The sequence below is a fragment of the Lactuca saligna genome, chromosome 5 (genome assembly GCF_052625555.1).
Source record: "Lactuca saligna cultivar CGN05327 chromosome 5, ASM5262555v1, whole genome shotgun sequence".
Classification (NCBI taxonomy): Eukaryota; Viridiplantae; Streptophyta; class Magnoliopsida; order Asterales; family Asteraceae; genus Lactuca; species Lactuca saligna.
Window position 1 is genome coordinate 206,208,812 of NC_136421.1, and position 13,494 is coordinate 206,222,305.

A 13,494-nucleotide genomic window follows, 5' to 3' on the forward strand; every position below is an offset into this window, starting at 1 on the left:
CCAATGTATGATGTTTGGTTGCTATGTTTCATTCATATTCACTTGTTATGATATTGTACACGAAGTCGTCCGCCTCTGGACGTTTCCGCTGTCCAGGTTCGGGGTGTGACAATTTGAGACCTTTTATAAAGTACAAGGACCATTTGTGTAATATAATCATAAAGCAAGGTAGACGTTATTAGAATTTAATATTTGTTTGGACCTTTTAATTTTATTTTTTAATAACTTTCAGACCCTCTAAAATTTAACTTGAATGTAAGTGGAATATTTTGAATAAATTGCATCACCTTCTTTAAAACTCTCACTTCTCAAATTCTCTGGATTTCTTTTCCAGTCACTTTCGACAACAATCGAGGTGTTTCTTATTCAACTTCTAAAAGAGGTCCGTGTTTATATAATTTTCGACCCAACATAATACTTATTGACAATAATGGGGAATTAAAAATACATGTCATCATGACTCACGATTGGAAGAACTTATTGAAGTCGTACGCTCGTTGTGAGAATGTTAATTTTTGTGTTGTGGAATAAGAACGACGACGATGGTGGTGGTGATCTAGTGTTAAATGAGCAAGACAGTTTGACTCGTTATCAATGAAAATGAATCTAAGCACATGCATATCATAGTAAACACTTAACTTTAGTAAGAGGGATTGTGAACAATGTTTACTGGCCTAAGTCTGTTGACATGTTATCTTATGCTAGGTAGTTTTCCAGAATGAGCATCGAGGTTATTGACCAAGGTATGATTTCTAATTAAAATATGAGACAGTTTCATAACTAATTGTATAAAATTCTTCTAATAATTGAGATCTATATTTGAATTGGAACTCTCATAATATAATCATTTAATTAATCTCATGTAAAGTTTTTCTACGATTTTGGTTTGAGATCATTTAATTAATTGAAGAGATATGAGATCATTTCGTAATTAAATCTTGAGTTCTTTAAACAATCGAGATATATAATGAATTATAATTTCATATGAGTTATATATTTAATTAGTCCCATGTAATTTTCACTTCCATGACTTTAGTTTGAGATCATTTATTTAATCGAGATTCATTTATGACCGTGGTTTTTAGTTGAATTTAACATATTAGTAACCTGTTATGATTTCACTTTGAGATCGACACTTTGGATCAAATTGTAAATGTCAATGAGTTTCAGTCATTTAAATTTGAATAAATGTAGATTCATTTATTTACAAATAACTTTTTACTACAAAAAACCTAAGTGACATGGTAAATTTTCGAAATTTTAAGATTCAAAAATTATTTTGTATTATTGTTATTATCGATTTCATGTTTACTTCCCAAGGTCCAAATGATGTTGTTACTAGTATTGATGGATTAACTGAGTTTCATGCGAATGATATGCCTTGGATAAACAATGACACCTTGGTAACATCATTTTCGTCCTTTGATCCTTCAATGGAACAAAATTTCCTTTTTCTATTAGCTGATTAGTCGAGTCGAACCGAAATCAAAAGTGTCAACTACTTTATCGAGTTCGAGCTCAAACTTGAAAATCAATGCTCGAGTCAAATTTCAAACTCATGAGTACTCGGTTCAATTACAATGACCATGTATGTAAAAAAAGATAGACAAATAAAAATATATATGTAATTTTATAACCTTATCGTTAAAAACAAAGAAAATTAAAGAGTAACTTATTGTTCCTATGGTTTGGGATAATTTGTGTGTTTAGTCTCTAACTTATTTTTTTAACTCGAAAAGTTCATATTGTTGGTTTTTATTATGCGTTTGATGTTTGTTTATATAAATTAAAAAAAAAAATCAATGACAAAATAGTTTTTTTTTTTTGGAAAAGCAGGAACCAAATGCATAACAAAAACAAACAGTATGGACCTTCCAAGTTAAAAAAAATAATAATAAGTTAAGGATCAAACGTACAAATTACCCTAAACCACAGGTACAATTCGTGTAAGTTACTCAAAAATAAATATACTCACTTAGCTTTTTGGTATATAGCGATTAGTGAATATTTAATAATAAGTTAAGGATCATATACAAAGCTTTCAATACATCATTGGTGGAACTTTGCGCTGAAAATTACAAAATCTCTAATACAATGAAGTTCCCAACAGCTAAAACTATAAATATCATCACCCTTCCATGTGGCTCTTTCCACTTGAAAGAATTTAATGCAAGACTCTCGTCTACAAAAGCATGATAAACTTCATTAACACACATAGCATCCATAAATCATGATCGATAATTGTTTCTAGATTTGATTAACACGCACATAATTTAAATGAACAAATATGTATATTAAAAAAAAAACATCATATCATTGTTCATTGTTCTTATATGAAACAACATAGTTTATGTAATCATATACAACACCACATTAAATCCCTCAAAAACTTTTATCATCTAGAATCCGATTTTCCAACAGAAGAAAGCATAAGCCTCAACTCCTTCACATGGTTACTCATCCCATTCATATTGTAAGCTTTAATCATAGTTCTATACGTAATCTTATCAGGTTCACACCCTTTACTTTCCATCATCACCAACACCCCTTTCATTTCCGCTAAGCATCCCATCATACCATAAGCATCCACCAAACAATTAAAAAACACAGTATCAACCCTCACATCCGAACTTTCAATATACCGCAATAACCCCCCGATCTTTTCCGCTTTGCCATTTTGCGCATAACCTCGTACAAGCGAACACAACGTGACACAGTTTGGTTTTATACTCTCGGATTGCATCAACCGAAATAGAAATTCCATTTGATTTACATCCCCAGCTCTCCCAAACGCATCTATCACTATATTGTAAGTCACTAGAGTCCATGAGAAATGGTATTTTTGCATGTATTCCATCACTGCACTCATCTTTTTATAGTTTCCGGTTTTTCCATACGAATCTAAAAGTATATTGAAGGTTTTGATATTAGGTTGAATTCCAGCACTTAGAAACTTCTCATAACATTTTTCCATTGTTTCAATTTGACCACTTCCACCGAATGCTCTTAGGGTTGAATTCATGGTCCATACATCAGGCTTACATTCCCTTTGGCGAAGCATTTCCACTAATGTTGATTCCATGTCAGCAAATCTTTGCAAATTGGAATACAAAAACATTCATATGTTAGTCCTGTGTAGCCTAAAAAAGTAATCTATTTGTTAAACGATTTTACATTTTTACCTTTTTGCTTTCCCGTATGCATCAATAAGGGTATTGTAAGTAACTGTATTAGGGTTGACTCCTTGTGAGACCATTTCAGAAAGCAGAGATTGAACTTTATCAAACTCATGAAAATGAAGGCATGATTTTATGAGGATGGAGTATGTGTAGACATCAGGGTGGGAGTTGGGTGTGTTCTTCATCTCTTCTAGAATAGAAAAGGCTTTTTTAAATAGGCCACTTCGACTATAAGCAGAGAGAAGCGCAGTGTATGACTCTTGGTTTACATCACAGCCTTCATCAATCATGGCTTGAAACAAGGAATTTGCTTTCTCAGGTTGCTTACATTTTCCAAGCATCACAATTAGCTTCACGTATATAGCAGAGTTAGGTCTATACCAAAGCTGCTCACGAAGTAGTTCAAAAACCTAAAAAAGAAACATAAATTGTGCGTGATGATGCCTAATAGGTGTTTGATGAAACGCCTCACAGAATTGAAGGTTGGAAGTTTGTGAAGGAATTTGGTAGATTTTTGAAGATCGATGTTTTAATAAGAGAAAATTACCTTAAGAGCAGACTCCCAACGCAAAGCCGCGATGCGTTCGTGAAGCGCTTCGAGTACAGTTCCCGGAAACAGCCTCGTGGATCCTTTTTTCTTCTCAATCACCGCCTTCGTAGCTTCTCTTCGTAAAATTACCGATATAGCCTTTTGCGACGCGATTTTCTTGTTCACTTGCTCTTTCCTTTCTCTTCTCACCTTTTCATCGTCAAATGGAAATGATTCTTCCTTTACCGGATTGACATTGGCGGCTCCGGCGACCTTTTTATTCTCCGGAAATCCGTTAAAATCCGGCGGGAAAGGGTTCACCGTCGGCCCAGGGAGGGACACCATCGGTGGTAGGGATGAGGTTTGTTTGTAGTCTGGGTGGTTGTGAGATATTTAGTGCGTACTCATTTTGGACTTTATGAACTTGTTACGCTTCTAGAAATCTATATAATGTCCATAAGTATATATATATATATATATATATATATATATATATATATTAGGGGAAATGAATTTATTAAGGTAATTAATTTTTCGGTTTTTTTGCATCTGAGTAATGAACTTGTAACGTTGTGAAAAGAATTTAATCTTCATTGTATGTTTTGTGTGTATGTGTTATGGTATGAATGTTTTTTACGAATTATATCAATGCACTTTATAAGTTCATTATTACAGTTGATATGACATTATATGACCAAATTAAAGATTCCACTTTCTTTGATATTTTATACATTGTTGTTTTTTTCCTGAATTATACAAAATTTACCTTTTTGTTTTTGTTTGACAGTTGGTTATAGTTTGAATTATCAAATATATAAACTAAGTTTCTTTTAAACTCTTATTATAGAAAACAACACTTTCTATTAATCAGATGTTTTAAAATGAATATATAGTAATTTTATATTTCAACAACATACATTATATAATTTGAATTGGACGTTTATTTATTACTAACTGTTTTTGGTTGGATTACATGTTGTTGGTTATTCCCATTTTACCCTTGATGTAAAAGTAGATATGCATGCACCCTTATTTAATTCAACCATTTTACCACATTGAGCTAATGCCACAGTTTCTATTTTGTAATTTGACCATTTTACCCTTAATGTAAAATTACATATTTGTATAGTTTGCATTTTTATTATTTTGAATTCATATTTACAAAACTGATTATTGTAAATATTTTAATACTTAAAATAAATCTATAATAACATTTTAATTAAAAAGTACATAGAACCTGTTCTTTGATTATTTTTTATGCCACATTTTCCAAGTAGTTTTTTTACCATTTTACCCTTCATATAAAAGTACAAAGACACCTATTCTGTAACTTATTTTTATAGCACATTTTTCATCTTTGTAATTTGACAATTTTACCCTTGCTTTACGATATAATAATCATGATAATTTATATCTAAAAGTTAAAGATTTTACCTAATGGTAGTTAGCTCCAATACAGTCGTCACTCATTACTATCAGTCCCTTGTGTTCATCACTTTTACGAGAAGGCTTGTGATCAATTGATAAAGGGATAGCTGCAAACAAAACATACATCATGTTTGGATCTATAACTATCTAATTGTATATTGGTAAATTAAATAAGCTCTTTCCATTTCATATTAACCACCTTTGTTAACTAAATAATAATGCACTAAAATTTATCAAAAAAAGTAGTGCATAAAAAATCAGATTTTGTTTTTATACCTACATGATTTGGGTTCAAAAACAATACTAACTATCATCTTATTATATAACTTTTGACAACTCTTGATAAACTTATCAAAAGGAGGGCAATTTTGGAATTTTACATGTTCCCACTCATTGTCATTGATTATAGCAATCTGCTTTAAAATTACATTGCTATTTTACAATACAAGGTATTTAAAACAGTTTATATGTGAACAAGACATATGTTATGAGACAACCATTGTGTATAATCAATAATAGGTCCAGATTTAAGACTCTGTAGTCTTGACATATCTCCCTACCAGAACTTGTGAACACTTACCTGCCCTAAATTAACCGATGTTTAAATTAACAGAAATTATGTCCACCATTCTAATAAACAAAAACGAATTGATAATTCTCTAAAATTGTGAATCTGTGATGTTAAATTGTTAACGATTTCAATCACAGAGAACCATAATATTGAGTATGAATCAGAATCTAAACACATAGAACCGACAACTTTGATATCTAAACGAATTAATAATTGATGGTGTATTAGCTTTTATCAGAACATAACATACCTTCCTTAACAGAGAATGAGCGACGAAGCTGTAAGCTGGAAGAGGAGCTGTTGCAGGTGGAGGCGGTGCTATTGCAGGCGGAGGCGGCGCTGTTGCAGGCGAAGGAGGAGCTGCTGTAGGCGGAGGCGGCGAACGGCGAGGTGTATTCCGACTGTCGGAGGGTGCGCGCGTCTAGACTTACGAGTTACAACAGTGAATATTGAAGATTGAAGATAGAAATAACGAGCGAGAAACAACGGCTTCCATTCGTGTTTGCCTCTTGCGATTAGGTTTCTTCGTTCACTCGTTTGGACGTTACTTTCGCAATTGGTTATTTGCGTTCCATTTAGGCATTTAGGCATTTATGGGTTATAATTTTATTATCTAATATCTATATATAAAAATTAGTATTTAATACAGCAAATACAATTATATATATATATATATATATATATATATATATATATATATATATATATATATATATATATATATAAACTTTACGGTCTGATCCACTTTTTATACGGTGTGAAATCTTAAAAACCGTAAGCTAAATCGTTCACTACGGTTTAAAATTTTCAAAACCGCAAGTCAAACTGTAAAGAAAAATATAAACCGTAAAACCAAACCGATGACCGGTTTGACCGGTTTCACGGTTTCAAACTGAATCGCGATCACCCCTACCTTCTACTAAGTTATTTCCTCTGTTCTTTTTGCTACTGTACCGATACTAGAAAGTCATTGCATTCTTTAGTCCTGTTTTCCTCTCCTACCACCGATTGAAGGTACAAATTACTTTGCCTCTTATCAAATCATTATTTTTGTGAAGATTGAACTCGATTTGTAGGATGTGTTGCCCTCAACTCTCCAATTTTTAAAGAAATTGTTCAAGATTACCACACAGATAAACTAGCATTCGTTAAAAATGGTTATCGAATGTGAATATTGATTTCCAATTTTACGATTTCTAGGTTTTAATGTGTGTGCGTGAAAGACAAAGCGTGAAATGATTACCGATAATAGGTCTTTCTCATTTTAGTAGAAATATTCTCTTATCAATTACTTCTCCCTCTTATAAAAAAAAAACATTACATATATGGCCCCTTTAAAAAATTCATTTTCATATATGGTCCACGTTTCACCAAAAAATTATAAATTCGTTAAACCTAAAATCTACATGAAATGTTTTGTTTGACAACTATTTAAAAAAAACAAAAGAAGTTATAAATTTGGTTTTAATTGCATATTATTTTTTCCATTTTTATTCTAAGATAAACCTAACTTTTTCAATTTAATGTCCAAAAATAAAAATATTATTTAACATCATTTGTGTTACTGCTATATTACTGATACATATTATTATATTAATTTTTTACTTAAGTTTCAAAACTTTCTATTAAAATTTATAAAGGTGAACAAAAGTTAGTATTATTATCTTTTAATTATATTTATTAAGGAATCATATATCAAGACAAATTAATAATATAACCATCGTGACTTATAAATAATTTATAAATAACACTTGCACAATCTATGTATTCTTTTGACCATCTTCTAATTTGGCTAACATCTTCAAAGACAAGATTCATGCAAAATAATCAGGTAAATATTTGCTAAAAATAAATTTATATAAATTTGATTGGTATATTTTTCTAATAGATTTGCTAAAAAAATATAAATTAACCCATAAGCTATAAGTTAAAACTCATATGTTGTATTTATTTAACTTTAATTTAAAATGTCATTTAAATTTTAAAATATCATTTTATATATTATGGTCAAAGAATTTTATAAGTTAATTTAGTTATATATCATTATAAAATATTATACAATATGAACATTTTTAATTAATTTATACCTAAACAACATCCAAAATATCGTCAAAACATTTTTAATTATTATTTACAATCACACCTTATAAAAGTAAATACAAATAATATAAATATGTAAATACATAATTCTTTTAAAAAAATGATTCATTTGACATGTTTTAAAACTAACATTTATTTGCTATTTGATCATCATTCAATTCGTGATTTGGAGTTTTTTCGAATTACAAGAGCTACCAATCGTCTGTAACCCTTACTTTTAAATTGTTAATTTTATTTTTAACTTTACAAAATCATAATTTTCTAATATATATTCAAATACAAACTGTCGATCGGATATTCAAACCATTATACTTTCATAGTTTCAACCAATCATTATATCATTTTGAACCTACTAACAAAACATCTATATTTACAAATTATTAATTTTCTTTTTTATCATTTGTCAATAATTACCTTATAATTTAATTAAAATTATTTTTACCTTTTTAATATGTGGTGTCCACAAGTTATAACCTTGTGTGTGTATATATACATACATACATACATATATATATATATATATATATATATATATATATATATATATATATATATATATATATATGTGTGTGTGTTGTTATTTTACCAAAATTATAAAAATCATTTTTTTAATGCGAACTCCACTTTCGACATTGTTTGTATCAATATGCTCGTCTTGACAACTAATATAACTTTCATTTGATCATTTTAGCTAAAAAACAATATATTTTCACATGTATTCTTATAATCAAAGGTTTATATTTATTGACTTTTACAAATAAATGAGTGTTACAATTTATTGGTTTATATTAAAAAAAAAATAGAAAATAGTGGTTGAACAATAAGAAAAAATGTTAAAGTTAGTTATGTTTACTAAATTTTGCTTAAAAACTAAAACACACACACACATATATATATATATATATATATATATATATATATATATATATATATATATATATATATATATATATATATATATATATATATATATTTACTATCTTATAAAAGAAATCTAACTATTTCTAAAAATAGATTGATTATAATAATAATATTTTTTTAAGACGTCCAAATGATGAAGCTGATAGTACAAGTAACCATTAATAAAATAATATTAAATTTTAACCACCTTTTGAATTCAAATATTTATCATCAAATCTCCTTATATTTCTCAACAATTTGATATGGTTCCCTTAAATCCCGGATCCATTCAAATTTTGAACCCTTTTAGATATCCTTAAATTTAGCATGTTGATTCAAATATCTCTCCAATCACATATACCTCTTTGTTCTCTCCTCTACTATAAAATTCACCGTCCAGGAACAAAAAATAACTTTATCTCCTAAATAACACCATAGTTTGATTATTTTGTTTTCGATATGTACTTTCTTTTGTAACATAACATTTTTGTAGAGGAACACGCCCCGCCACTTTGCGCGGGTACACTGCTAGTGTGTATATATATATATATATATGAAACTTAGGAATGATAAAATTGCAAAAATGGTCCCCGTGGTTTCTTATTTTATGTGGTTATAGTCCAAACGTTTGAAAAGTTGTAGATTTGATCCTTTTTAACAAGTTTTATTGTGTTTTTGATCCCTCATCCGTTAAGTTTAACTGGTTAGCTGTTAACTTTTTTAAAATGACAAGTTTACTCTCACGGACCATTTTCACAGTTTTGTCTTTTACCATACCATAAGGATCATTTTTGTATACATTCTTTTTTACTTTATCGAAGTATTATATATTAATAAATATTATTTTTAATATATAATATTATTATATTAATAAATATTATTTTATTGGAATAATAGTTTATTAAAGTTGATTTTTTTTTAAAATTTTTTTTGATAGAGTAATTCTTTTTATTGAGTTATTATATATCAATACATATAGTTTTTAATATATAATATTTATATCATAATAAATATTATATTATTGGATTATTAATTTCTTTTAGTTAATATTTTTAATTCTTTTTTTTTTAAATTATTTTTATTGGATTATTTATTTTATTTTATTAATTTATTATTTATTCATATACTAAATATTGTTTTATTGGATTATTAATTTATATTAGTTAATTCTTTTAAAAAAAAACAATTGTCGAAATAATTATTTTTATTGAATTATTATATATCAATACATATAGTTTTTAATATATAATATTTATATCATAATAAAGATTATATTATTGGATTATTAATTTCTTTTAGTTCATTTTTGTAATTTTTTTAAAACTATTTTTTATTGGATTATTACTTTTAATTTATTATTTTCTTCATATACTAAATATTATTTTATCGGATTATAAGAATAGTTCTTGTAAATTTTATTGGTTCCACCACAAAGTCTTGGGATATGCAAAATCATCGACTCTCATCATCGAAATTGTAAGGATCGTTGCCAAACACTTTCATTTCATCTAGCTTATAATGAACAACCATTGGGAAAATATCACCACCATCACTCGGTCACCACAACTTATAAATGTTATCGGGGTTGTTGCGTAATATGTGGGATATGAAGGATTCCAATGGATTATGAAGAGGTTGTCACAGGTGGCTACCAACAACGATGGGTGATATAAGGTATGATATCTATTAAACCTCCGATGAAGGTGTTTGGAGGTGACCCTGTTAATTTTTGACGATGATAAATGATACTTTTACGTATTTCGGCGACTTTGTGGTGAAACTAATAAAATTAAAAACAATTAATAGTATACATTCAAAATAAAATAATAATCCAATAAGATAATATTTATTATATTAAAAAAATAATAAATTAAAATTAATATTTCAATAAATTATTAATTCAAAAAAACAAATTACAAAAATTAATAATCCAATAATGTATTATTTATTACGATGTAAATATTATATATTAAAAATAATATCTATTGATATATAATAATCTAATAAAAAAGAGTTGCTCCAACAAAAAGAAATTATAAAAATAATCAATTAAAATAAATTAATAATCCAATAAAATAATGTTTCGTAATACGTAATAATCCCATAATATAATATTTATTATGATACGTATATTATATATTAAAAACTAAATGCACTGGTAAGGCAGCAGGTTGGAGGGTTGCTTGGGGGTTGTCGTGTCACCGGTAGAAGGAGGGATAATGGGTTGTGAAATGGTGGTACACGATGGCAGAAGGTGGCAGTGGGGTGACGAGTGGTGGCCGCCATGTTTTTCCTTTGTGTATCTTTGAAGAAAATGGACGAGAAAAAGGATGAAAGGGAGTGAAGAAGGTCTGAGGTATGTTGGTGGAGTGGTTTTCGATCCAGTGAGGGAGGTATAAGGGTAGTGTGTGGTGTTGGAAGAGAGAGAGAGAGAGAGAGATTTCATTTTTATTTTTTTATTTTGTTATAAAAAATTATAAAAATAAAATAGAAAATGAAAATTTTCTTTTTTATTTTTTCTTTTAATCAAAATAAATATTTAAATAATAAAAAAACTGAAAAAGAAAAATATAAGGGCAAAATAGTCATTATGAAAAGGTTTATAGAAAACTGGACCAAACTCGCAACAAAATGAAAACTTTGGACCTGTGGTGCTAGTCAAAACTTTTTTGGACCAAAGTGACAATTTTGAGCAAACCACGGGGACCATTTGTGCAGTTTTGTCTAACAAATTTTGGAAATATTAACCAAAAGTGTAAATTACATGAATGGTCCATATGGTTTGGTGTAATTTACACGTTTGATCTATAACTTATTTTTTTAACTCGGAAGGTCCTTACAGTTTGATTTTGTTGTGCATTTAGTCCATGTCTTACCTACGAAGACTATTTTGTCCTTGATTTCTAAATTTATTTAAATAAGGTAGGATAGGTAAGGTAAGCTAAGGTGCGGTGGAAGTGGGGTTGGAGGTGTGTTTATTTAAATAAATTAACCATAGGGACCATTTGTGTAATTTACTCATATATATATATATATATATATATATATATATATATATATATATATATATATATATATATATATATATATATATAGAGAGAGAGAGAGAGAGAGAGAGAGAGAAAAGTAGGTTTATATGTGGATGAACAAGTATTGTTTGGACGTAGGGACAAATAAAAATTTAAGAAAAAAATAAATTATTATTTAAATAAATAAGGGTAATTTATATAATAAATAATATCCAAAATTAAGTTCGTATCATATCCCTTTATTTAAGCAAAATTGGAATTAGTTTGTTAATTTCCATTACCATTGCCTGGATTAATTTCTTCATCCAAACCCTAGCATCACTCACCAGACCTCTATCTTCAACTTGTGAACAGTGAAGCATGTTGAACATTTAGGGAAAAAATTGGGGTGTCGGACGAGTCGGCAATGAAGCACGTCAAAGCATTGAAGTTAAGTCACGTTTGAATGCAAATTATTCTCTTTTTTTTTTTTTTTTTTTTTTTTTTTTTTTCTATTCAAATCGTGAACATGTTATTTATAATTTCATCAAAATATGAATATGAAGAAGTAGAAGGCTAAATAAACTAGGGCATAACTTTATTACTCACCACTTTCTCTATTAACCTTATTATTGATTATTCTATTATTTTTTCTCATTTGTTGAATTTATAACTTACAATCATCACAACATCCACGGTAATGGGAATCGGTAGATCATTCGTTTTTCATCCTTCTTTAGTCGACGTGTAAGTTTTTTTTTTTTTTTTTTTTTTTTTTTTTTTTTTTTTTTTTAATTAATTAATTAATTTATTTATTTTTAATTTATTTTATTTTATTTTATTTTATTTTTTTTAATAAACTCGTTTTTAGTTTTAATGGATTTTACGTACTTGGTTTTGGGTAATTAAATTTATGTCCCCATTTTTGCCACTAATACATGTTCGGTATAAATAGCTACACAAATAGAGGTGATAATTGCATGAATTTTTCTTGACTTTATGATAGCCGATTCTTTAAGAATACGTATTTTTAACTTGAAATTATGTTGTTAATATTTTATATTTGATATAATTTATGATTTATATCGAGAAAGAAAGCATGGAGAACAATAGTGTTCTGTCGAATATATAAAAAACGATTTTTGGTAATAACATTCTTTAAGAATTGATTAGTGTTTTTGTTAGACTATGATATTTTTGTTTTCTTTCTAGGGTTTGAAGAGGCTCACCTTCATATGGAAAAGAAAAAAAACATGGAGATGGAAAGTGTATTCAAACAGAATGTATTTTTCCAGAATGTATAAAACGATTCTTAACAATAATTAATAATACTCTTTTAGATCGGATTAGTTTTTTTTTTTTTTAGATTTTAATGTTTTTTTTTCTTTTATAACCATTCTTAATTTTAGGCTTTAAGAATAAATGTATTTCTTAAACATTATTAGTCATATTTTTCTTTCCAGAATGAATGTAATTATTGTTTATGGTCTTATTTTTTAAGAGTTAAGGTAATTGGTGATTCTAAAAGAATAAATTTGTTTCATATAGAATGCGTTGTCTTTGGAAAAATATTATTTTTGATTATATATGTTGTAGAATTTTTAAATCAGGTTAATTATCAAAAATATCTTAAATGAGTCATATTTTGTAATAATAAAATCAAAAATATATTTTATACTTTATAACTGTCATTCTGATAGAATAAAATCAGTTATAATAAAAAATTACATTAGAATTAAAATTGAATTAATTCTAAAAAATTCAGATTTATAAAATTAG

At 27.9% G+C, this 13,494-nt stretch overlaps 1 protein-coding gene across 2 annotated transcripts; it reads right to left on the reverse strand.

Moving 5' to 3' along the window:
- Positions 1 to 2,181: 2,181 nt before the first annotated feature.
- LOC144998650 (pentatricopeptide repeat-containing protein At5g48730, chloroplastic-like) lies at positions 2,182 to 6,279 on the reverse strand. 2 transcript variants are annotated; one of them, XM_078958385.1, is made up of 5 exons: positions 5,958 to 6,279; positions 5,143 to 5,243; positions 3,727 to 4,082; positions 3,183 to 3,589; positions 2,182 to 3,092 (listed from the first exon to the last, which is right to left on the reverse strand). In XM_078958385.1, exons 3-5 carry the CDS (start codon positions 4,051 to 4,053, stop codon positions 2,396 to 2,398), a joined length of 1,431 nt encoding a protein of 476 aa, XP_078814511.1. In that variant the 5' UTR covers positions 4,054 to 4,082; positions 5,143 to 5,243; positions 5,958 to 6,279; the 3' UTR covers positions 2,182 to 2,395. The 2 variants fall into 2 exon arrangements, with proteins under 2 accessions (XP_078814511.1, XP_078814512.1); XM_078958386.1 differs by having other exon boundaries at positions 3,727 to 4,151.
- Positions 6,280 to 13,494: the final 7,215 nt, after the last annotated feature.

Coding starts and splice junctions, on each gene's coding strand:
- LOC144998650 (XM_078958385.1), bottom strand. CDS start 4,053: ATGGTGTCCCTCCCTGGGCCGACGGTGAACCCTTTCCCGCCGGATTTT. Junction 3,590..3,726: donor GTTGGGAGTCTGCTCTTAAG/GTAATTTTCTCT, acceptor TTTCTTTTTTAG/GTTTTTGAACTACTTCGTGA. Junction 3,093..3,182: donor GCATACGGGAAAGCAAAAAG/GTAAAAATGTAA, acceptor CAATTTGCAAAG/ATTTGCTGACATGGAATCAA.